Genomic DNA, 26,595 nt, shown 5'->3' with positions numbered 1-26,595 from the left:
TGACATGAGATCTGCAGGTATGGAGATCTGCAGCTGCTGAAGCAGCCCAACGTACTGGCACAGTTAACGGAGGAGGCAAAGAGGAAACCACAGGCGTTTCTATGACGATGGAGGGAGGGAGAGCGTCACCACGTGTCTTCCTCCTCCGTGTGTGAAGCTACATGCCGGTCAACCACACTGGAGACCGCTCACAGCAGAAATAACTGAAAACTATATCATAAAAGAGCTCAAAGGACTCCAACTAATATTATTAAAGCTGCTTATGGCCATAATGAATAATCAACAATATTAGAATATAGTGAAAATCGTTCAATACATCTGTTTCTAAATATATTGATCATCATATCTGAAGTTTACAGCACAGGTTTACGTCGCGATAGACACTAAAGGAAAAGGCGGTATTTTTGATTTTCTGTCTTTTGTCCTTCCAAAGCCGCCGTAGTGTGACGTCACATCCAAGATGTCGCTCCCCGGTCTGGCTCACCCGCGGCTCCTCTGCAGGTTCTCCCTCACCTTTAGCTCGCACCGAAGGCTCCTGTGCGACCACAAGATGGTGAAGAAGGTGAGTGCTGCTTTACACGTCAGTCTGAGCCGCGGAGGGGTCTTTATGAGGAAATATGGCGCCGCTCCTGTGGGATTCTCTGCACATTTACGCGTTTGTCTTATTTCAAACGCGTACTAAGTTTCTGCGTTTATCTCTTTAAGCTGTCCGACACGTTTTAACTCATTTTAGCGGAATGACGTGGAGAAATACTTCAAGTTATGTTAGTGACAGTTTCACAGAGATGTAAGCGCAGCGCTAGAACAGTGTAGGGCGCTGTTGTGTTACCGTGTTAACTAGTGACCTCACGGTTACGTGTGGCGCGTGCGTCACTCCGGCGGCTCAGTTGTTCAGGCTAACGGCACCAGGTGGCGCGGACACTCCCTGAGAGAGCACACCTGCGCTCCTGGGTTGCCAGGTCCGTGAGATAAAAGAGGGCGAGAACTTCAAATCATATAGGAATGTTACTATGGAAACAAGCTCCAAAAATAAACCGTAACAATCAGTACAGGCAGAATTGGAAACATGGCTGTGTCTTTATTATATTGATAACTCTTCTTCGGTTTCTGATGGTGAGATCTCCAACAAAAAGTGAATATGTTTGATTAATGAAGTTTATTCATTGAATTATTGTTCTTGTTTAGTGTTTGTAGCCGTTGGGACTCAGCTAACAGCGATGTGTCATCTTTTAAACCTGAGATTCTCAAAGACCAAACATGTTGAGATGATTTAGTTTGTCCCCATAAAGGCCTTTTATTGTCCTTCAGTCATTAAAAGCAGAATAGAAACCATGTGAATGTGTGTTCTGGAGCTTTGGACTCGTGTGAAACTTTGACCAGCAACATTTGTTTGTGATATTTTCAAGTAAAGTCTCAAACTACAAATGGAATTCAGATGTTTGTGTAAAACGTTTTATCAAAAACACAATAATAAGAAAAGTGTGGAACGTTCTGGCACATTGATGAAACACTTTTATTATTTCAAATTCTTATTATTAGCTCTTTTTATTGCATTATAGCCATATGATGATGATGGTGGCTGTACAGATGTGGTAATGTGTGCATTTGTCTTTGTCGACACTCTCACACACACTCACACTGCTGCTTCTCAATGGCTCTGTGAATTTCCTTCTTATTTTTGACTGAATACTTAACTGTGTTGGCATTCTGGGTTCTTTTGCCCGTGATAACATCAGGAGAAGCAAACTGGGGCTTTAATCTCCTAACATTGGCAGAATATTTACAATGATCAAAGTCCAGGCGCCTGGCTTGTACCCACACTCTGCCCTCTAGAGGCCAACCTGCAGTATTACAGTAGGAGTCAATGTTTTACGTTTGTGTTTGTAGCCTGAACTCTATTACAACGTTGTTTGTACATTCCAAACATTCCAAGCACAACAACGCCAGCTGGTGAATTTTTGAGGAAACAAAAAAGTTCCGAGGTTCTTAAATGAAGGAAACCTCCCTGAAACTGAGTCCTAGCAGCGGGAACAATCTGGCGGCCGTGTGCAACCCAAACACGCCTTTACTCTTTTATCGTGGCTGCTGAGTTTGTCGGTTTATTGTTCTCTAAACATCGTTCCTGTATTTCCCCTCTCTAAGTCCTTTAACACGAGGATTCTAGAAACGCTGCTATAAATCAGCTTAGGCTGTCCTGTGAGTGCCTCAGTGAACTAAATTGAGTGTTAAGGCAAACAAGGGTCCCCGGGGACACGTGGAAGTGCGTTTCACTACAACAACCTTGCTAATTATGGCGGCGTTCTTGCTGTACGTTGCAGACCTCACTTATCTGCCCAGAGCCTCACAGGTTGATGTAGGAGCTGCAGCGTGTAATAAGGGCCGCGTGGTGTTTCAGCAACGGTATGCACGTACACCGCCGCCCCGTCTGTATTTGTTTAAGGCAAAGTCTCAGGAGAGGCGTGCGTGTTCAGAGGGGCGGGGGCTAGGGGGGGGGGCGGCACTCCAAAGCATTGCAGCGGTGCTTCATTACCAGCAATAACATCAGAAATGAAGTGTTGGTTTTCATTTGTTTTAATTTTCTCCAAATGTGGACGGCTGGGCGCAAACACCAGCGCGCTCACAATGCCCCGAGGTGTGATGTACGTCAAACCAGAAGCTTCTCTGCCCTGGAAAATGTTTTTAAAGGAAACGCGGCCTCAGAGGGCTGATAGAGAGGTGAAGTGAAGGCTGTGGCACTTTTCGGTGGAAACGTTTCTGCTTCTACCAGCAAATGGAATCAGTTCAGTGCTTCTCAAACTTTGCGGCGCGTCCTCCCTGCGTAGGGGCGTTGCATGGGAGTGGGCGTGCAGATGGCTTGTGTGACCCATGGAAACCTGCCTGAACCCATCTGAGCTAAATCAAGACATACTGAACGATCTTAAGTGTGAAAGTTCCAGATTTATTACTGCAGCTCTCCTGAAATCTATTATGTATTGCATGTGATGCTGACTGGCAGACGGAGCTCCATAGACCAAGAAAAATGTGTGCAGTGTGCAAAGTGCTTTATTTTGAGCTGGTCCGTACCTGTAGCTGCGCTGTGGGGTATACTCCCTGTTGGTAAGCTAGCAGCCAGCAGGGGGCAGCAGTTTGTCTGTAGAGGTGAATTCAGCTGCTGTTGCGTTTGTTTGGAACTGAATCTCCTTTTCTCTCCACGCGCTCGCGCTCGCCGTTGACCCCCCCCCCCCCCTCGCCTGTGGTCTTCTTAATGGCTGAAATCCGTCATCTCAGCCTCCAGCTCCAGGAAAGAGGAAGTGACTTCTAATTTGCTTCCCTGTCCTCCTCGGGCTCCCACATTGACTTACTCGGGTGTCAGTTAAAACCATTAGAGCTCCACATGGGACAGAGCAGCCAGAGCGCCGGGGCAGGAGGGGGAGGGGGGGCCAGACCTCCCATTTGGGGATGTTCATTAACTGCTCTATTTATTTTCAACTGTCAGAAAGCCCCATAATGCTCAGCGGTCCCCTCGCTCTAATCAGCTCTGTCATGCTGGTCGTCACGCGTTTCTCACACATGTCAACGTATGGGCACTTTATATTTGTGTGTAAATACTGTAGCTAAGTCCAATTACAGGATCAGTCAGTTCTGGCCGTGTGTGCATAAGGGGGCGCCTGGGATACCCGAGGAGCCGCCCCCACGCCACCTTGACCCCGTGCCACCTTGACCCCGCGTCACCTTGACCTGCGACGCTCTGCTGCCTTTTCTGCAGAGTGTCTGGCGTTTTTAATTAAAGCGCACAAGTATCATCTCTCTCCCGCCTGCGTGGGAGGAAGTGGCCCGACCTCAGAGAGACTGGCTGGAGTGTTACCATAACTACGTATTGATACATTTATGAAGTGCGTTACGTTTACTTTTCGCTGTGCTGCGACTTTTATGTGTTTTCGGGGAATTGTCGGTCCTCCGCTCGCTCGGCCGCTAGCTTCCCGTACGCAGAGTGAAATTAAATGTCTCCGTTGTCAACGCGGGCCGAGAGGGGAGCGGTTCGGTAAAAGTATTAAAAAGGGTTTGGAGGCAAGAAGAAGTTCTGCCATCAGCGTGTTTATGTAACGGTGAGAGAAGTGAAATCTAAACGAGCTCGTCTTCACTTTCCCAGCTGGTCTGCACGTGCTGGACCCGACACTTTGTGGGCTCGCTGCCATGCAGGCTAACTGCTCTGGGGTTCAACAGAGCTGCACTTATGCAACAGCTTCTGTCAGTCACATCGGATATGAAGTGATAAAGCCTTTGACCTAACATTTGTAGCTAACAGTTAGCTTTGTGTTTGGCTAACCATCCCACATCCAAAGCTAACAGACCTTTATGATGACTCATGTTGGATGTTTGAGTCGTATTGATTATTAAAGGTGTCTGTCTTTAAGGTAACATTTGTAGCCAACACAAGTTGGATGTCGCTAAGGTTTTGGCTAAAGGTGCTTCATGATGTACTGTGTGTTGTTCTGCGGGCTAGTAGCTGCTACTAGCCCATGACATGCTGATTGTTAGCTAACTGTTGTGCTCTATATCACGCCTGCACTGACACGCTGGTTATGAGGTGATGATGAAGGTCAAATAAACGCTTTGACTTCAGCGTCAGTCAGACAGACGTTAAACAGAACGACTCGTATGTTAGTGTTGGTTAGCTGCGTTAAAGCTAAATGCTAGTAACTACCACCATTTAAAAGTACTCTCTTCTAAATTATTTATTTATGAAGTATTAGCAGTAATCTAGTGTTAAGAGTGTGAGAGTCCTTTAACTCTGTATTTACCTCAGCTTCTCTTCAGACGCTGTTATTGATCGGGTATCGGTTATCAGTGCTCGTCCCGTCCCATAGAGCAGAGGAGGAGCTCTGGCTTTTTCTTTGCTGCCGCTTCCTGTCCTGAGCGGTGCTGCTGCTCGCCGCAGGCCGCGTCTGGATCCTTCAGAAGCTGCAGCCTGTTAGAGCCGGAGCCCCCGCCTGGTTATTTTTGGAGCACCGGCGGGCCCTGTCTGCGGGGAGTGCTGTTTTTGAAGGGGCTCCAGCCCCATTAATCAGCCCAGGGACCCCACGGCGTGAGCGGGCCCCGAGCCCTGGCCTGCCACACTACAGCGTTCTGTTCCTCCAGCCCGGCTCTCCGCACAGTGTGAAACTCAGAGGAACCTCATCAATCTCACCTGTCCCACACGTCAACCGCAGATTTAATCAAACGCTCCTTTTGCCCTCCCTCCGCCCCTCCTTACACACACACACACACACACACACACTCACACTCACACTCACACTCTCTTGGTGGAAAAAAGAGAATCTGGCCCAAGTCTTCCCTGGTCTCTAGTCACCCTCTCTTTTTTTCCTTCATCACTTTCTCTCTTCTTCTTTCTTACATTTCTGCAACTGATTTATTTTATTTATTAATGATTGATCTGTTTGTGTAATCTGTTCATTTGTGCAATACATGCTGATCTTTAGGAAAATGTGATCCAAACTAAGTCATATTAGTGAATTGGAACCTTTTCCTCTACATGAAGTTTAGACCTTTGACCCAGAAACAGAACATGGGATTAAATCAAATTTGTGAATGGAAACAACAGGAAGTTGCAGGTGTGTGATTATGCAGAGTGTGTGTGTGTGTAAACACCCAAAGCATGAATGGCCTTGATGGCAGGTTGACTGATGTTTAAACGTGTGTGGAAACCTAAACACAGATGAACGTATGAACAGATGATTAGATGTTGCTGTGGATTGATTCATGGCTCCGGTGCTGGTTTGTCTTTCCTCTGTGGTCGTATGCACTTGGTCTCAAGCTGTGGACTGTTTCCACTCTAAACACACACGTGACGACGGCAGAGAGGGAATACAGTAGAGTCCATTTCCTGTTCGATACCTCACTGCAGCGGCGCTCTGACGGCTGCTTGTGCTAACAGGTCCCAAAGTGAGAGAGGGAGACGGAGATGAAGAAAGACCTTTCAAGATCAGTTTCAGCATGATGCCAGTGTTAATGGGGTGTGTGGGGTGCCCGGGACTGAAGAGGAACACTGGGTCCTGTGTGTCTGACGCCCAGCGGGAGAGTGAGGGAGCAGCCGCCCCCCCTCCCCTTCTCGGCGCTCCACGGGCCGGGTCTGATCTGGAGAGCTTCGCCCGGGCCCACAAAGAGCCGATGGTGACTCGCAGCGGGGCGAGCGGCGGCGCTCCCACAGGCGGCTCGAAGAAGTGTTGAAATTGGCACGGCGAAGCGCCGGTGACCATCGGGCTCGCTCATCAGCCCCTAGGTGAGAAAGATGTCAGTGGGCCACTCCAGGACCGCCAGGCTCTGATATGATGTATGAGCCCTGAGAAGAAGCCCAGAACACATCTGAGAAGAGAAATGTGCCGTTTCACAAGTCAGAGCTCGACCCAAACTGTGATTGATAACGCGGGCCGCTGCTTGGATGTAGACCGAGTCCTGCTGGAAGCTGAAACCGCTGAGCTGCGGCTGGAAGTCGGTAATGGCAAAGAGCGAGTCTAAACACGAGTCTCTCCCTTCCCTAAGCAGAGCGTTTCTGTTAGAGCATTAAAGGACCGAACTGTTAAGCGTCGCCCCTCTGCACTTAAGTCAGTGATCCTTGTTTGTAACTAACCGGAAAATGTGAGATGATAGAAGCTCCTGGAGCCTCCGCTGTGTGGAAATGTCTTTAACGTCGAACGGTTCTGGAAATGTATAAGTATTGGTGGTAGTTCGGACCTAAAACACATCATGAATGGAGCTCACACTCGCAACCAGGCAGATGAGACGCTCTGATCACCCTGCATGAACAGCTGACCTCAGGAAGGCTTCATGAAGTAAACAAGGCTTTTGTGACTTTACAGGGCCCAAAGAGAGAAAAGCAGTTTGCTTCATCTTGAAACATTCTTCTGGATCATTTCATTGTCTCAGTTCACAGACAAGTACAACATTCATCATCCTGTGTGAAAGTTCCAGACTTTGGAGAGAAAAGAGTTCTTCCATGGAAACCAGCAGCTCCATTGCCTTTGGAATCGTTGGTTCCAAGAGAAGAAGACGACTTTCTGTCCTCCAATGAAGTGAATCAGCTTCAGTTGATCTTTGCTTTCCATGTAGTGGTACATCTTGTTCTCTGGTCACACATTTGGTCATGATGCTGCTGTTTTGATGGGACGTCTGATGGTTTTCCTTTGGCCTTGTCTACCACGCTGGCCCTTGGTGTGAGCTGTCACATTCAGATGGACGGACACCTCCAAAGCTCTCCTGATGTTGATGTAGGCAACACGTGTGGACACAGAACGTCTATCCTGCAAATATTACCACACACACACTGACAAATGAAGGCGTATTCCCGGAAAGGTCCTGCAAGTGTGAAAACATGGCCTTTAAATGTATGTAACCTTCGAGCTGTTGGTGTTAATGTCACACACACACGGTGTGTAACACGTTTGCCATATGGCAGATGTGGATGAAGAAAGCTTTCATCACCTCAGTGAAGACGTAGTATGACAGAGTCGCCCTGTCAGTGTAAAATATGAGGAGAGAACAGCCCAGGTTCTCACGTCTCCAGAAGCGTGAGACAGAGGTGGAAAGAGACGGGAAGAGACATGAAGGGATGGAACCAAGAACGTCTTTAAAAGCTAGACGAGTCGCTGCTTTACTCTCTTTAGCTGGAGTTGGATAAGGAGACACGATGTTGTTTTATACTGAGCTTGGAGTTTCTGTTGGCTGCGGTTTTCGTCTCAAAGCGAAGGAAAACACTAAAGGGAGGAGCTACATCTCCACGGGGACAGAAATTGAATGGTTACTGTGTTAAAGGTTAATGCAACACAAGGCTGCTGCACTGACTATAACCATTCTGAAAGGTTCAGCCATGTGCTGGCAGGTGTTTCCCATCAGCTGTGATGAGTCAAACGCCTGCTGTGACATCACTGAGTAGGATGTGGCCAGGAAGCACCATCAGGCTCTTACAGGGTCCATCAGGTTCCTACTGGGTTTTACTGGGTCCTACTGGCTACTGATGCAGACAAACGCTAACAATCGGCAGATCATCGTGAAGAAACCCTCTATCATACACCATTCTGGGTCTGAAACAGCAGGATCTGGTTTAGTAGGATCTGTGGCAGTAGGACCTGGATCAGTAGGATCTGGATCTGGTGGTCCCTCAGTCCTCTTCTCTGTTATGGTGACTTAGAGGGAATGTTTGGCCTTGGTGGAGGTGTGAGTGATGTCTTTTATCATATGGGTAATCGGCTTGTTACCAATTTGATTGATTTCATCTCCAGGTTCAGTCTCACACAAAGACGTAACAAATAGAATCGAGCTACAAGCATAAAGATGTAGAAGTAAATGTACTTGTACAGGTTTAATACAGTTCATAGCAAAAGTATGTTAGCTGACATTATGTTTTATTACTGTTGGCCTTGTCTTGTAGTATTCATTACAAACATTAATTACTTTACAACACACGCTGTCTCCTCTGTCATCGTGCAGCGGCTGATTTACTCCCTGCTCTAGCTCCTCCTTCTCCTCCGCTAACTGGAGCCACACATGTTTAAGGAGACTTTCCTCCGAGCACAAGTAGCATGGAGGTGTCTGGCCAATGGCAAACGGGCGTGATGCGTGATAGCCCTGATTGCCCAGTGGCTAGTAAGCCACGGTGTTGACTCTCAATTGACTCTCGATTGGCTCAAATGACACCATTAGCATGTCTGCATGGCTAATGGCTTCCCCTCAGGGGCCCGAGCAGAGCGGGAACATGCGTTTGGCGTGTCAGCTCGAGGTGAGAACACACATGAGCCAGACTCTGGGCCCCGTCCGCACCCAAATCAATCCTGACACCTCTTAAGAGGCCCTCAGCATCAATGGCACTCCATCGCAATTACCCCCTCGGTAATGACATAAGCACCCAGTTCCTTCCTGCCTCTCTCTGGTAGGCTAGCGGCCTCCTCCCCCAGGCCCGCGGACGGAGAGTTTGCGAACCGGGGCCGGCCTCAGAGCAGCTGTTATTTGATCCCTCAAGGCCGTGAGATGGAGAAGCTCTGGGCCGCGCTGGTAACAGAGCAGCTGTTATCTGATCCCAGGGTCTCTGCAGAGCTGTCCTTCAGTCAGATCGAATGTGATGGAGCTCAGCAAGCTGTCAAGATAAGTGATTTCTCAGCAGCACACTGGAGAGGATATCCTCTGAAAGCTTCAGGGTTTAATGATCCGTTATGATAACCTTGAAGAGGGCAGCTGGGGAACACATGATTGCCAGTCAGATGTAGGTGATAACACAGAGGTGTCTGGGGATTTCGAGGGGAAAGTTCTTTTTTTTCCTTCTAAATTTGACTTTTCTGTTGAAATCTACACGTGCGACTGTTTACAACCCATCAGCACGTCTCTGATTGATCTGCTAAACACTACTGTGCTGTAAATTGAGTTCATCATTAATTTATGGAAACCAGAAATGACCACTATAAACAAACACAACATTAACTGGATGATTAAGGGGACTTCCAGGTTCCCAGAGTTAGCCTGTTAGCCTCTAGCAGAGCATCAAGCTCCCCTTACCCAGATATAGAGCTTCACAGGTCACATGAACAGAGAGGCAGAGCGGTATAGAGGGCTGGAAGTCTGCTCTACCCTGGAGCAGGCTGCTGAAATCACATCTTTACTGAATGTGAAGATATACTGTAATTGTTTTTGTCAGTTTTTGCTACTGAGTGACGAGGGACTGAACAATCTTCACTGTGAATGTGGCATCACAGAGGCCACGCCCCCTCTCTGTAGTGCAAGAGCAGGGGGAGTGGCCACAGCAAACTGGGAGAAAAGGAGAGAAAATCCAAGAAAGAAGAACAAAAATAAACCTTCCACACAGGCGGGTCGGGTCAAGACTGAGTGTGGTTGAGGTTTTGGTCCGACTCGGAACAGTCGAAGAACCAGCCAGAACCCTCAACGAGCAGGTGCAGCGGCCAAGAGGTGGGTGTCTCTGGTGCAGTGACCGGGACCTGATGCCTCATCACCTCCACACCTGGGGACTCCACCAGTTGGCTTTGGATTCGGAGGAGCCTCTGCCGGGAACTCTGAACCAAGGAGTGTGTGTGTCACCACGAGTCCGAACGCAGCGCTGCCATGAAGACGAGGAGTAAACATGGAGCAGCTCTGCACCATCTCCTGTCTCTAGAAATGAATCATCCTTCTCCCCTGGTGTGTCAGATGTTTGCTCTCTAATAGAGAAATCAGCCTGTGCAGGTTTCTGCTGACATCATGTGACAACAGAGCTGAGTGACGGAACTAGAGTTTCCATGGTAACTATAGACCGTCAGCCCGATGCGTCCTCTTCATTTCCTCTCCTGTTCTCCAGTTCAATTCGCAAAATGCCACAACCAACAAAAACATCTCCGTTCCTTGATTGGTTGAAGGTCTAGTCCCCTGTGTAACGCCATTGGTTAGGAGGAGCCGATCCGTTGTCCTGCAGGCCTGTGTGGGCTCGCTTCCCGTGACATGTGGCGCTCTGCTCGCCCTCTAATTGTTTCTCGTGGTTCAGACTTCAGCCAGCAAATCCCAGCAGAGCGGCAAGGTTGGGTTGCGTCGGCGGGTGCCAGACGAAATGAGGCGGACAGTGGCGGTCAGGCGCGGCAGAAAGGGAAATACGGCGTTTGCCCGAGGACACAAACCCCGCGCCGTTCCATCAGAGCGAGCTGAAGAGCCGCTGCCGTCTCCGTTCCAGCTCTTCAGAATGCAGCCGTTGTTGTAGCGTTGTTGATACGGCGGGCGGCGTGGCGTGCGGTACATCCGATCCTCTGCCTCCCCCTCGTCTCTCCGGTTGTCCTCGCTCCCCGCGGCCTTGCGGCGGTTTGGACAGGCGAGGGGTGTTGTCGTTGGCCCGGGAGGTGATGCATTCTTGGTGGTGGATGTGTTTGGGAGAGAACGGAGGTGCGAGCCGCGTAGTTAACGTCTCGCTAATGTTAGCACGACCGCCACAACCTGCCAAGGGTTTGAGTCCCTGCTGTCACCTCTTCACCTTCACACACTGATCACTTCTTCTCTTCTCATTTCTCTCTTCTTCTCTTCTTCCCCTCTTCTTTTCTTCCCACCACTTTTTTGTCTTGTCTCTTTGTCGCTCTCTTCTCTTCTCTTTTATATTCTTCTCATTCCTTCTGGCTTTTCTCACCTTGTCTCTTCTTCTTGTCCCTTTTCTTCTCCTCCTCCTCCTCCTATTTGTCTTTGGCTTCATGTGTCCCTGTTGTCTCCTCTTCGTCTCCAGGAGCCTCCAGCAGGTGGCCGAGTGTTCTCAGGGATCCAGCCGACCGGGGTGCCCCACCTTGGAAACTTCCTGGGTGCTCTGGAGAGCTGGGTGGCCCTGCAGAGCCGGTACCCTTCGGTGCTGTACAGCATCGTGGACCTGCACTCCATCACGCAGCCCCAGGACCCGGCCCAGCTCAGGGTCCGCGTTCTGGACATGGCGGCCAGCCTGCTGGCGTGCGGCATCGACCCAGAGAGGGCCGTCCTTTTCCAGCAGTCTCAGGTGAGGTGAGGGTCAGAGATGGTGACCACCAGACTGTGTGTGTGTGTGTGTGTGTGTGTGTGTGTGTGTGTGTGTGTCGCTCGCTAGAAAGAGAAAGAGTGTTAGAAGATTAACATTGATTGCACTTATATTACAATATTTCAGGCCATCTGTGTCCTCCCACACACACACGCACACACACACACACACACACACACACACACACACACACACACACACACACACACACACACACACACACACACACACACACACACACACACTGTTTTCCTTCTGGTTTCGCCTGGTGCCACATGTCTTGGCAGCGAGGCGACGCTGATGCTGCTCCTCTGCTCCCTGTGTGAAAATATGAGGCTGCCCAAAGAAAATACAGGACTGAGCTGCGATGAGCTGCAGCTGCAGCCTGAACGTGAAGGACATGTTGACTACATGCTAACATGTATGGATACATGTGTGTTAGCATGTAGTCAACATGTCCTGGTGTGCTGGTTTGGTTTTCCATCGACTTTTTGCAAATTTGCAGAAAAGAGTTGAAAATCCCGAATTTCAAATAAATTATTAATTTTATGCATTTGCTTTATTTACCTTAAAATTCTGAAGCACTCAAGGATTTGGACAGAACCTCAATGAATCTCTCTCTCTCTCTGTCTCTCTCTTTCTGTCTCTCCCTCCCTCCCTCTCTCTCTCTCTCTCCCTCTCCTTCCCTCCCTGTCGCCCCCTGCAGGTGTCTGAACACACTGAGCTCTCCTGGATCCTGGGTTGTCTGACCAGCATGCCTCGCTTGCGCCACCTGCCCCAGTGGAAGGTACTGACAGGAAGTCGTAGATCAAGTAGCGACCTGTTAAATGTCCGACCTGTTTGTAAGCCGTCTTCCCGGTGAACCTCGGGGCTCACATTGGCCGTATGTGGGGAGGCCTTGGTGGAGGTGTGACCCCTGTGTGAAACCCGTGCGTGTCGTAAACAGCAATCAGACCGAGCCTCGTCTCCCGTTACTCGCGGCGGTCAGATGTGTGTCATCATCAGCCGCAGATGAAGAGTGTGTGTTACACGACGCAATTAAACGGCAAATTACAGGAGGGAAGAAGAGAAACCAGACTGTTGTTTTCAAGCCAAATGTTCTATCAGACAGACTGATGATGAAGATGAAGATGCTCCCTGAGAGTAAATTACATATCTTCAGTTTCTGTTGAGGGCGGGGCCGGCTCGTCTTCGCCTTGACTCAATTATCCACACGTCTTCACTTCGCTTCACTTTAATGGCTGCAAATAAAGATCCGCCCCCTTTTTTTCCGCCCGCTCTGCATTTCTGCCGTTTACCCAGCATGCACGCTGTTTGCTCCCTCAGAGCATCCGGTCCACCTGCCGGTCCAGAGAGTTCCTGTACGCTCCCGTGCTTACGCTCGTTTCCTCCCGGCCGCCTGCCGTTTTACTGCGTGCAGCGATGGGGCCCGACACCTTTTGTTTCTCACACAGCTGAGTTCACTTCCAGTCAGCTCCGCTCAGCCGAGGCCCGTTTGTCTGAGAGTCCATGAGTCGTAAACGTGAGAACGAGTGCACACACTCCTCTCCCTCCATCCTGCTCTCTCTCAAGCTTTCTTTCTTCTTCTTCTTTGTTTTTGTTGCTGCAGATGAAGAGCAAACAGAAGAGTGACGGCAGCGTGGGGCTCTTCACATATCCTGTCCTCCAGGCCGCCGACATCCTGCTCTACCAGTGAGAGAGACCTGTGTGTGGGTGTGTGTGTGTGTGTGTGCGCGTGTGTCTGTGTGTATGTGTCACTCTACAACCAACAACATTCTATTATTGTTATTATTTTTGCATCTCTATTTATTAAGTATTATTAAAAAAGATGTAATTAAATTAATTGTATTAAATTTAGTTTTTGCTTAATACCACATTTCTGTCATTGTGCTCTAAACATACATATGTATTCAAATCATAATAATAATAACAATAACATGTGTCTAAGGGACAGAGTGAACATAGTTGTTGTGTTATTAATGTGAAATATGATAGAAGATCAAACTCACTGAATTATAATAAAGTCAAAATAAATCAAAAGTTAATTAGACTGCATGAAGTCAAACATCTCATTTAGTGTTATTATTATTATTATTATTATTATTATTATTATTATTATTATCCTATTTCCTGTTTATATGATTCACTTCATGTTTCCATGCCGTTTGTTTATATTTGATTTTATACTTCAGGTCTTCACTCAACCTGAAACATAAAACACTTCTGATCCTGCTGAGTGACAACAGTGTGTCACCGTCCTGCTCTCACACTGACCCTGTGTGCTTTGTGTCCCTGTGTGTGTGTGTGTGTGTGTGTGTGTGTGTGTGTGTGTGTGTGTGTGTGTGTGTGTGGTGCTCAGGTCCTCTCTGGTCCCGGTGGGGGAGGACCAGGTGCAGCACTTGGAGCTCGCTCAGGATCTGGCTCGCATCTTCAACAACCGATACGGAGAGCTGTTCCCTGAACCCCGCGCCCTGCTGAGTGAGGACACACACACACACACACACACACACCGATGTGCTGAGAGTCAAATCTCGTCCCGTTAAATGATCTGCGTGATAAAAGCAGAAGAAGTATTCAATCATGTGTGCAGTGCAGCTCTGATTAAAGAGTGTGTGTGTGTGTGTGCGTGTGCGTGCGTGCGTGCGTGCGTGTGTGTGTGGCGTCCCAGCTGTTTCCATTTTGGCGCTGTAACTTAGGAAACGGTGACTTGAAGACCAAAACCAAAGTTTTTGCTCATCTCAATCCTCAGGCTGCACACGAAAGGTGAAGTCCCTGCGTGACCCCTCAGCCAAAATGTCCAAGTCCGACCCCCAAACCATGGCGACCATCAACATCACAGACTCGCCCGACGACATCGCCCTCAAGATCCGCAGAGCCGTCACAGACTTCACCTCTGAGGTCACCTTTGACCCGGAGTCCAGGCCGGGCGTGTCCAACCTGGTCACCATCCACGCCGCCGCCGCCCTGATCTCAGTGGAGGAGGCGGTGCTTCAGGCCCGAGGTCTGGACACCGGAGCCTACAAGACCCTGGTGTCTGAGGCCGTCATCCAGAGGCTCACGCCCATCAGAGAAGAGATCCACAGACTCAGGTCTGACCGGGCCCACCTGGAGGCCGTGCTGGCCCGGGGGACCTGCAGGGCCCGGGATCTGGCCGCTCCGGTCCTCAAAGAGGTCCGGCAGCGGGTCGGACTCTGCTGAGACGGCGGTCGCACTGCGGGCTCAGAACGCTTGACTGTTCCCATGAAACCAGGAGGAACCTGAACGTCACACAAGAAGAGAAGCTGTCACGTGTTCTTCTACATGTAGCGTGTCTGAAGCGTGTGCTCACCTGATTCACCTGTGAGTGTGTCTGCTGCTTACATCTGTGTGGTTTCCCTGACAGCGGTGGGCTTAAGCATCCTGTTCACCTGAGGGGCGTTTAAGTCCTGGGCTGAGTCTGAACTCTGTGACTCCTGCTCTGACTCCCCTCAGCTCCTCCTCACGTCTGATGAAGAAGAAGAGTCCAGCATCACACACACACACACACACACCTGAACGCAGAGGTAAAGGCTTTGATCTGAGCACTGAGGTGATGGGGTCCAGGTGATGGGGGTCCAGGTGATGGGGGTCCAGGTGATGGGGGTCCAGGTGATGAGGGTCCATGGGGTCCAGCTCAGTTCACACTGTTTCACTCTGCAGGGGTTTAAGGAATAAACATGTATTGTGTAGTGTACTTGTGTTGTGTTGTGTTGTGTTGTTTATCTCTGCACCTTTTACAGTGGAGATGTTTTGGTTTAATGAAACGTTCGACGAGCTGAGAGGCCGAGGTGAGTGACACACACACACACACACACACACACACACACACACACACACACACACTCACTCAGGTCTGGTTCTGTCAGCTGATACTGTAACCTTTTGTTGTCTCTCCACTTCCTTTCCTCTTTCCTTCCCTTCCCTTCTCTTCCTCCCCTCCTTTCTTCCTTCTCTTCCTTGTTTTCCTTCACCTTCTTCCCCTCCGTCCTCTTTTAGTCCTTGCACTTCTTTCTTTCTCTTTCACATTCCTCTGTTTGAGTTTGTCTCATTTGTTACTCGACTGCTGTTTTATTCCTCAGGTCTGTCTGTCTGTCTGTCCCTCTCTCTCTCCCTCTCTCTCTCTCTGTCACACTCTCTCCCTCAACACTCTCTCCCTCCCTCACTCTCTTCCTCTCTCTGTCTCCCTCTCCCTGTCTCTCGCTCTCTCTGTTGCTCTCTCTCTCCCTCCCTCTCCCTCACACACACACACACACACAGGTTTGGTTTTCCATGTTTGTTCAGGCGCTGCAGTTTGTTTCTTAGCAGTTTTTTTCTAAATATAAATAAATAAAATAAGCAGTCGGCAGTATAAATAAAGGAAAGTGCGTGTGCGTGTGTGTGAGAGAGAGAGTGTGAGTGTGAGTGTGTGTGAGAGCAGCTGGACTTTGACACAATGGCTGCGGTGTAAATTCGCGGGATCGAACGTAAAAACGTAACTCAGCCGTTTTACGCGCAGGACCTAAAGGTTTAACGGCGCCGTAATAAAAACGTTATTTTAATGAATCATAGTCTCTGGAAACAGAACCAGAAGCGGAAATGAGACTTTTTTCCATCTTCAGCTTCAACATTCGGGAAGCCAATAAATCTAAAGCCAATAACCTGCGAGCACGTGACCGGAAACACGCTCACGTTCATAGCGCTGAAGTGTGGCGCGTTATGCAAATGAGCCGCTTCAGGCTGGATATGAGCTTATGATCTCATTATACAAAGTCTTTATACTATGTTAAATATTATATTATTAAGTCTTAGTGTACAAAAATAATAGATTCAAACAAAAACATATTAAAGCTCCGCTCTTGTGGATGTGGACGTTCATGTTTATGTAGTTTCTTCTTCGCGTCTCTCTCCCTCTCTCCCTCTCTCCCTCTCTCACAAACACACACACACACACACACACTCACTCACTGGACCCGCATCTCATATTTTTTCTTTAAATCTTGAGGAAACATCCTTTATTCACTTTCTGTGTTTTTCAGTGAAGTTATATTTCAGAAGTCACTCCACGTTTGTTTGTTTTTTTGCTTGAATACTTTATCATGTTACTTCCATGAGTTTTTTCCTGAAGATAAAATATTTTAATTTTTTATTCTTATAATTTCCCTGAAGAGTTAAATGTTGATGTTTTTTTTCTATGACGTCACTAAAGCCTACAACTAAAGAGTTAATTTGACATAAATAAATAAAAACGATGTGCATCTTGACCTTAACCTCAGTGTGTTTTGACTCAAACTAGCTCTTTGTTTAATGAAGTTATGAATCTTAACTTTATGTTTCATTCAGAACAAAATGTGAATGACCTTGAGTTTGATTCAGAGGTGAAAGAACACAAACACACACAAACAAGAACAAACACACAATCTCTCTGTTTTATTTCTTACACCCTTCTCCTAAATCTTATCTTTATTTTCTCTGCATTAGAATCAAACATGAGCTCAACCCGTTATTCAGTTTAATGAGACAGATTCAGACCAAAATGCTTATTAGACATTTAAATACAGATGTTAATAATTCAATAGATGTTAGTTTGTTTATCATTTCAAATAGATATTTTAGAGATAAGAATTGTTATAAAAATAGAATAAATAAGATCATATTTATGTGTGTGTGTGTGTGTGTGTGTTCAATCATTCATTCGCTTTATTTGAATTAAAATTAGGCAACATTCGTGTTCAAAGCTGAAAAAGTTTAAATGACTAAAAGAGGAAAATCAAATTGAGCCAAAGAAATCAGAACATTTCGCTTCGTTTGTTTTTATTTTAGAGGTTGAATCATTTTTGCGTCTTGCAGGTGAAGATGATGTGAAGGTGAAGCTCCATGTGATCGAGTCTCCTCGCTGCTGCTTCCGGCTCCATCCGCGGCTCGCGCGTCCTCGCTCCGTGACCCGCGGGGTCAGGGGTCAAAGGTTGGCCTCCAACTAATTGAATTGTTTGTTTACTTTCAAACATTTGTATTTATTGACTTAAACATTCAAGCATTCTTTGTGCTTCGAGACTAAATTGAGGCGCGATTTAAACTAAACTATCTTTGCTTTAACGCTCAGATTTATGTGACGTAATTAGAATCTAAACGGCAAACAGTTGGTTTTAGATTTTACTGCGCGCGTTTAATGAGTTTCCTCCCACAGGGATTTAACACACACACACACACACACACACACACACACACACACACACACACACACACACACACACACACAGGGATCTCAGGCTTTTACGCACAAACATCCACGCGAACCTAAAGCGCCTACAAACAAATTTAGCCTAGATAAAGTCATCAGTCACTTAATTAAACAGTAACGATTCTCTTGTGTGTGTGTGTGTGTGTGTATGTGTGTGTGTGAAATATTCCCGCCGTGTATCCTGAGCGCGCGTTCCTAACTTTGTAAAAACATTCGGGGTGGTTTCGTGTCTGATTCACGCGCAGAGAAATTAAATCATCAACCAAACTCTGAATATAAAAAGATCTATGTCAAGGAATTATGATCAATAATGACTCAGACTTTATTTGAACAGGCGTGATATCTGCCACGGTGACGTCATGAACACGCAAACACTTTATCTGTTCTGCAGTTTAGTTTAATTAAATAAATTATAATTAAACTGAGTTTAATTCTTCTCAAATAAATTCAGCCGCACCAGGATCAATAACAACAAATATAAACCCAACATAAACGCCACAGCAGCTTTATGCAGCATGAGCTACAACAATGTTAATGAAATGATAATAAAGAGTTCAAGCCGTGAAACACAAAACAGGCAGCACCTTATGTTTCACCACACCGACTGACCCTCAGACACCATGGGACAACGGAGTAATAATGATAATACTACTACTAATAATAATAACAATGATAATGATAGCAATGATAAATAATAATAATAATAATAATAATAATAATAATAATAAATGATTTGTACAACTGTCCCTCTTGTGATATTATAATGATCGCTAAGTTCTTATTACATAAATCGAATTAATGAATAATTCTGTTAAACTTTGCCAATCGATTAATTCTAAATCGTTATAATGTTATTCAATGACGTAATGAATCCGTTTAAATGATCGAACTGTTACCGGGTGAATACTTCACATGAGTCTGTGGCTGATCTCTGTGTGTGTGTGTGTGTGTGTGTGTGTGTCATATCTCTCTCAGACCTGTGGATCCTCTGCAGCTCATCATTCCCGCAGATCCGCCGCTTTCCCCGCTAATCTCCCGTGTTTGTGCCGGAGCTCAGCGCACCTGTCTGCCGCCAGCTGCCCGTGGCGGACACCGTGAACCACACACACACACACACACACACACCCACACACACACACACACACACACCCACACACACACACACACACACACACACACACACACACACACACACACACACACACACACACACACACACACAGGCCTCCTCAGCAGCAGGTTAAAGGCCGTTTCTCCCATAAATGCGCCCAAACTGAGGCCTCTGCTCTGCGCCGCTCCGCTGAGGCGTCACGCGTCACACTGAGTCACACTTAATGAGTTTGATTAATTAGGTCATAAAGTCATTAATCTTCCTCCTCAGACTCTCTCGCTCCATTTCTGCCCGTTCGTCTTCCTCGCGCTGCGTTGTGATTGGAGGAGACGCTTCGCCTTGCCGTCTTTCCTCACTTCTGATTGGACGCTGGTTTGACGGACAGCGGTAGCCCCGCCCCTTCAGCCTGGAAAAAACTCCTGCAGGAGTGAGGATCAATCAGAGGGACGTGAGAGCAGAACGAGGCACACGGCATCGAACCAGCAACCCTCCGTGACGCGCAGGATGCCACAGGCTGACTCGCTGACTGACTCGCCGGCTGACTCGCTGACTGACTCGCTGACTCTGCCTCGGCGCTTCTAGACAAACTTTGGATTACTTTCCCTCCTCCCGGACTCGCAGCCTCGCTCCCCGCTGTGAACTCTCGCTTCCTCGGCGGCTCGCCGTCGGACGCTCGGAGTGCGTTTTTCCCGCCGCTCTCCGCCCGAGAGAGATGAGTGAGAGGAGGCGCTCTGCCGCCGCTCTGAGCTCGAGAGCCCACGCGTTTTCCGTGGAAGCGCTGATCGGCTCCAACAAGAAGAGGAAGCTGCGGGGCTGGGAGGACAAGGAGCTGGAGCTGTCCATGGAGAGCCTGGCCACGGAGGGAGAGGACGCGGCGCACTGTCTGGACATGGACCCGGGTCAGTGCGCACGACACACCACACAGACACACACCGCGCGAGCCAAACCCGCGGCGGGACGCGTGGCCGTGGGTCACCTCCGTTAGAGAGCGAGGCCGCGAGAAAAGCAGCGCGATCTGCCTCACGAAGCGTAAAACCCTGAAAAGAGCCCAAACACTTCACCGTCACGTTACTTTAGGGTGAATCTGTGCTGCTGCGGTCCGAACCGGGAGGAACATTACAGAACATTACAGAACATTAAAGACACCGAGGACTCAAGTTTACAGAGATTACCAGAAAAATTGAGAAATATCAAAGAAAGTTTTTTTAGTCGAAATATTTCCAGAATCCGGGTTTTCTTAATCTGACATTTCATCACAAAGCATAAATGCAGCAATCAAAACTTCAAATCCAGTTAAGACTTTACGCCTCTTAATGACTTAGACTGTATTTATGTTGTTATACTATAAATCTGGTATTATTATATAAAATGTTATTTTCTAATAATTTAATGTCACAGATGAATTTAAACTGAATTAAATTTGATAGAGCTCAACTTTCTCTCAACAACAAAAATTCAATTTTATCATGAAACTTGAGGACTTTACCTAAAAAGATTAAAATGAATAAAAGGTTTTATATTTTATCAAAGCTTTAAATCTTTAGACTGAATCTGTTTTAGTTTATTTAAATGAACTTCAGGTTCATCTACATGTGGTTATAAATGTATTTAAATAGACAAACATATCAACTTAAACACAAGAGAAAACCCTGATCGAGTTATTGATCACTAACTGTAAATTTATGGACGCAGATTAAATGTGTGGTTCAACATCTGGTGCGACGCGTTTAGGGTTCAGAGCTCATTTGCATTGGAAACTAATTAATTAATCAATCAACCAACGCTGTTAAAACCTCCTTGCTTCCACAAAGTTCGGTTCTAACCCGGGTTTGCTTTGCTCGGGTTCAGGTCCCGGTGCGCGTGAAGCTGCAGGGTTTACGGAGTCACGCGTGACGTCTTCATCTGAAAACAAAACAAAGCAAAGAACCATAGTTTAATAATCAATACATAAATCAATCCAATCAATCAAACATCACCAAATTAATAGAATAGAGTAGAATGCCTGTCCTGTCATCGCACGCGCTGTACAACGAAATGAAAACGTGAACATTTGCGTCAAACGTCTTTAATAAAACTGATATTTAGATGCGAACCTTTATTTGTTTATTTATCAGCTTTGTTGCGTTAAGAGTTTCAACAGCTGAGAGGGAAAGATCCGTGCATGTAAACAAGGCGACGAAGAGGAAGATGAAGATGAAGATGAGCTCCAAACTGAGCCGTGAGTCCGCACAGGAAAAACAAAAATATCAAATCAAAAAGGCATTAAGAAGTGAAAGGAAAATAGGCAAAAATTGTGCTCATTTTTATGATTTAGTTTTGTTGGCATTTTAGATATTTTATAGTAATTAAAGCATGTTAACACAAACATGCTGTTTGTTTAATAAAGACACAAAACCTTTCACTTTAACATCTGAGGCCAAACTGAGCCAAACGGGCCCTGATACAATAAACACACACACACACGCACACACTCCATGTCATGCCTCACAGCTTACACCCGTTGCCGTGTTGTACGCCTGTGCCCGCTCCCCTCGCTTCGGGCGGACTTGCGGTCTCCGGCTGCTGTTGACCTCCGGGGCGCAGCGCCTTTACGCAGGGGGCACAGCGCCTTTACGCACGGGGCATTGGATGCGTGACCGCCTGTTTGTGCAGGTTTGGACCCAGACTCCATGGGAAGGTTCGTGCTGATGACACAGCACTGCAGATCTAAATGTGGGAGGTGAAACCGAACCTCTAATTATGTTTCCATGCAGCCCAGTAGAGGGTTTGAGGGTTTGAAGCGGGATGAATGAACTCGCTCTCTGCCCCCCCCCCCTCCCCCTCCCCCCTCAGGTCTCGCTCATTAGCAGCCGGGTTCTTGGCAGGTTCGGCGGGCCCTGCTCGGCTCCTAAAGCCTCTGCCGGGCAGCAGCGAGTCTCTGCGGTCAGATTCTGCGGTTTTGGAGGAATTCTGAGCGGAGGGATTTAGTGTTTTTACGCACAGGAGGCTGGGGGCCGGATGGTCTTTAACAGGTTTATGAGGGCAGGGAAACAGGAGGCCGTGAACACACACACACACACACACACACACACACACACGGTAACTGCACTCAGCGCAAAGTCTAAATATATTAGACACACTAAATATATTCATTCAATTGACTCTAATATATTCAACCAAAGCGTCAGACTGAGATAATAATGAAACATTTCTATCTGGTCCATATGATGAACATGTCATGAGAGATATTAGATTATCGACTGTTAATATTTGTGGATCTTTAATTTTAATTTATTTACAAAGTCACGCGCAGTGAATCCACATCTCATGTTTGAAGTTGACAGTTCCATTTTATCCTTCAGTATTCCACACATTGACGGTTAGAGCGCGTGCACACCGGGAGGATCACCATGGTGACAGAGATTCACGTGATTCTACAGCGCTATGGAGCCGTTTGAGTGTAAACCTCAGATCCGTCAGTATGTGTGCGGTGATCTTCCGGTCTGATCCGTGATGAGACCTGAACCCTCAGCAGACCTTAGACCCTCAGACCTGGAGTTAAAGACTTTAAATATGTCAGGATGATAAACACTTAGATAGTGCTCAGGGTTGTTCTTTATTACGCGCAGGTTGTTGGTTTGAATCCCGCCCGGCAGGCTTAGAACATCAGAGGAGTCCTTACTGCAGCACATTACAAAATAAAATGCAAATACAAAATAAAAATATGTTTATTCATTTAGCAGAGAAGTTAAATGACACGTACACACACACACACACACACACACTGCAGGATCGATCACTGTGTGTGTGTTTAGATCAGCAGGGAAAATCTAAATGTGTTTTATTTTAATAGATTAAAATGAATACAAAAACATTATAACAGCAGTTTAAACTTAGGTTTTGTAGAAAAACAATCATATACATTCTGCCTATAGAGTGTATACACACACACACACACACACACACACACACACACACACACACACACACACACACACAGACAGGAGACACGAGAAAAGTCACAGAGATGTAAAGTAACAAGTCAATCAGATTCTGTTTGTGTGGCAGGAGAGAATACACACACACACACACACTCATGAGCCGGAGCATAGGAGGGATGAGTTGGGGTGAAGAGGAGGAAGAGGAGGAGTGTGTGTCCGTCTCACAGTGGATCAGTGCAGAGCTGGGATGAAATCATGATTAAAGGGACATTTACCTCCTTTACCAGATCACTTCCTGCTGCTCCTCCCCGGGCGTAACCATGGAGACGGTGAGAGATTTGAACCCAGTCTGACGGGATTGAGTGTGATCAGAGATACAGGGAGCCGATCATCTGATTGATCATGATTCCATGGCAACAGACTTCAAAAGCCTCCCTTATGCACGTCCGTGCTGCTGGTATAGAGAGAGAGTGTGTGTGTGTGTGTGTGTGTGTGTGTGTTTGTGTGTGTGTGTGTGCGCCTTCATACAACTTCACTTTGGGTTTGAGTCCCTCTTTTTTTCCTCTTCCTGCCCTTTGACCTCTGACCCTTGCTGTTGATGGTGCAGCAGCTCACCTGAGCGGTCAGTCTGCCCGTTACATTACCCACAATCCATAGCGTTCTCTGGTCTGAACCGTCACTGAAGGAACGCAGACCGCCCTGATGACCTGTGAAGGGTTTAGAACACAACACACACAGAGAGTGTACAATGTACAACCCTCTCTCTCTCTCTCTCTCCCCCCCTCTCTCTCTCTCTCTGTGGTTTTTGCTGGGATGTGATCCAGTCTCTGTATTTGCGTCTCCACCTTGCCAAGTCCTCAATAAATAAAACATTATTACTTTTTATTCAGCTATAAACTATTTTCAGCCGTAGTGAAATATGAAATAAACGCTTGCATGCTGATTTTGGTTAAATCTCTGTTTTAAACCTTTGACCCCTCAGCCGCTGAAACTAAGACTTTCATATTCAACCACAAAGGATCAAAGTTTATTTTTATATTTGTTGAAACACTCAAAGGTCAAAGGTGAATATGAGGATATTTTCATAAAATAGTTTTATTGGAATTTCTATTTTTTTCTCTGCTTTTTAAAGTTTTATCACAAAGAAAAACAGCTTTAGATAAAAAAAAAAAAAAGAAGATATTTGAACCAATCAGGGAAGTTTGAGAAAAAAATACAAACATCAAAGAATTCAGATTAAAACTCCACTTCCTGTCACTCTGGCTGCATACTTCCTGTTCTACTGAGCTGATTATGGCAGTCAGCATCTCACGTAATACCTGGTTATGTGTGTGTGTGTGTGTGTGTGTGTGTGTGTGTGTGTGTGTGTTTTTCACTGTGGCCCAAATCAAACTGTGATTATTTCAGACTCGCTCCAGGTCACAGGCGGTTTCGCCCCAGCAGAGCCTGGAGAGCCGCGATAACTCCCCCCTCCTCCTCCTCCTCCTCCTCCTCATCTTCCTCTGTTCCCTCCACAGACTCGGAGGCGAGTCCCGGCTCGGACGGAGAGGGCCTGGCTGAGAGGACCTCGTGTTCCTTCGGCTCGCCCGCCGAGCTGGACCCCGGACCCTGCGACCCTTCTCCCCCGGCCTCCATGGAGGAGATCCAGGTGGAGCTGCAGTGCGCCGACCTGTGGAAGCGCTTTCATGATATCGGCACCGAGATGATCATCACCAAGGCTGGCAGGTAGAGGACACACACACACACACACACACACACACACACACACACACACACACACACACACACACACACACACACACACACACACACACACACACACACACACGCGCTGCTCGTGTGGTGCGTTCACGGCGCACCTGTGCTTAAAGGCGCTTTGTGTTTCCTTATCACGGTGCTCACTCTAAACGCGCGCGCTCATGGCGTTAACGTGCTGCTGTGCGGCAAACCGCGCGTGCCAACGGGCCGTAAAAGGCAACAGTTCCAACTTTTACAACCATTAGACACCCCCCCACACACACACACAGTCATGTACAGCTGAGTAAGAGCTTCACCTTTATCGTGACCATTATTTCTATTACCCCCCACCCCACACACACACACACTTTTGAGGGGCGCTAATGCGTTGCAGGCCGCCGTGTTGCGTTCAGGCCCCCGTGACTCGCGGACGATCACGGATCTGATCTGGTTTTAATCACCCCCCCCCTCCCTCCCTCTGGTCGCGTTCGGGCCCTTAGCAGAGCGGATGGAGGTCTGACCCGCAGGCCCGCAGGAGGAAACCTTCCCCGGCTCCATGTCCCGTCTGCTGGGACCCATCAGCGTCTCAGCGCTCCGTCTGACGGCCGGGTTGATTCCGCTGGGGGCTTCCGGGGTTCTGCGCACGCGCAGAGCGGCTAATGAGTCGTACTCGCTCCCGCGCGCGTCCAACACAAACGGAAAAATGTGATTGGATGAAACATCTCGCTTGGTCTGGACCAAAGCGGGAATGAAGTTTCGTTCCTTTGATCGCAGCGCAAAAGGAAAATGTAATAAAATACACAAGAGGAATAAGAATAATAAAGAATATGAGACACGGAGCTCAATGCGCAGTGAGAAAGGAAATAGAGTTAGAGAGGATCAAGGTAAATATGTGACGTCATTTAAATTGAAGATAAAAAAAGAACCACAAAACGCAATGAAATAAAATACTTTCATCATGTAAACATTTCATTGTGTATTTTGGTGGTTTTGTGTATTTTAGTGTGTGTTTGCGTTCGTCTTCTTATCGGAACTCAAGTGTGAGGTTATAAACTTCATATAAAAGGATCGATATCATTCTAATCTGAGTTTATTATTTAATTCACTCTGCTTCTTCATAAATCAATCAAAGTTCATATTTATTTTCCGTTTTATTTTCCCGGTTCTTTATTATGATCTATAATCTAACTCTTGTATTTATTTATAAAGTTTCTTTCCTGGTCGAGTTTTTATTCTAACACAAACACTCAAAGTTATGAGATTAAATAAATTGCCGGATGAAGCAGAATAAAGGTTTGTAATGAGTTTTGTAGCCTGGCATTAAAGTTGTGATCCGTGCTTGGGTCGCTTTTATTGGCTCGTGTTCGGTTGTGTGTTCGGTAATAATAAGGCCGTAAATCCGGGCCGCGGGCCTCTCTGCTCATTAGGCGGAGCGGATTTACGAGCTTTAAATGAAAAAGGGGGGGAAACGAAACTTTGAAGAGCCAAACGAGGAATTAAGTCAAACTACAGGCCGTGAGTTAACCCTTTATGGTCAGAGTGACTTTAAACCCAGCCTGTCCCGCACCTGCGCCTGTGTCTGAGTCTGATTTAGGCTCAGTTACCTGCTGGGCCGGAGTGAATCTGCTCTGGTGCTGAATATCAAACTGCTCTGCTCTGGTCAAATTTTCAGACTTCACGTTACAATAACAGCCAAGGCTCTGCAGTCATGGGTTGACTGAACACTTGAACGCATCTGTGGCTCCTTTGGGTCAATTAGAAGCCCAAAAAAAGTGTTTGCAGCTCTCTTCATATAAACCAGGTATTATATGAGATGCTGACTGCCAAAAGAAGAAATATGCAGTCAGAGTAAAACATTTTTTATTTTTTTTATTCTACGTTTAAATAATATAAATATGTAAAGTAATGACCTCATAAATGCAGAAAGACTCAATGAGACATTTTTCCTTTTAGAAACACATTTATCTCTTAAATGTTTTCAAGCTCATGGCCTCAGTGCCTACACGTCATTCTTTACATTTGAATCAGTGCCCTGCCTGCTGGGGAGGGTTTCTTTGTGAGGTCAGAGGTCACATCACAGTAACTCTGCCTGTTT

The 26,595-nt window shown here is 47.0% G+C and overlaps 2 protein-coding genes across 5 annotated transcripts in view; both read left to right on the top strand.

Annotated features, from left to right (window-relative positions):
- Nucleotides 1-461: 461 nt before the first annotated feature.
- Nucleotides 462-16,706, top strand: wars2 (tryptophanyl tRNA synthetase 2, mitochondrial). Of its 4 annotated transcripts, none has more exons than XR_012960808.1 (7): nt 462-562; nt 11,219-11,479; nt 12,204-12,284; nt 13,107-13,189; nt 13,857-13,975; nt 14,247-15,065; nt 15,110-16,706. XR_012960808.1 is itself a non-coding variant. In XM_076140411.1 (6 exons), the coding sequence occupies exons 1-6, from the start codon at nt 551-553 to the stop codon at nt 14,693-14,695; spliced, it is 1,005 nt and encodes a 334-aa protein (XP_075996526.1). In that variant the 5' UTR covers nt 462-550; the 3' UTR covers nt 14,696-15,103. The 4 variants fall into 4 exon arrangements, 1 of the variants encoding a protein (XP_075996526.1); XR_012960807.1 differs by having other exon boundaries at nt 14,247-15,079; nt 15,125-16,706; XR_012960806.1 differs by having other exon boundaries at nt 14,247-15,094; nt 15,125-16,706.
- Nucleotides 16,707-19,174: 2,468 nt separating this feature from the next.
- The window catches only part of tbx15 (T-box transcription factor 15), a 22,974-nt gene continuing 15,553 nt past the window's right edge, over nt 19,175-26,595 (top strand). Inside the window, 2 exon segments of the mRNA XM_076140410.1 lie at nt 19,175-19,742; nt 24,281-24,488. Coding sequence (XP_075996525.1) covers nt 19,556-19,742; nt 24,281-24,488 — 395 coding nt within the window. The 5' untranslated portion in view covers nt 19,175-19,555.

This window comes from Genypterus blacodes, unplaced genomic scaffold, assembly GCF_046128005.1.
Source record: "Genypterus blacodes isolate CSIRO-AG114 ecotype Tasmania unplaced genomic scaffold, CSIRO-AGI_Gbla_v1 ptg000594l_1, whole genome shotgun sequence".
NCBI lineage: Eukaryota > Metazoa > Chordata > Actinopteri > Ophidiiformes > Ophidiidae > Genypterus > Genypterus blacodes.
Note: the sequence above shows the minus strand (reverse complement) of the source record. Positions and strands in the feature narration are given on the sequence as shown.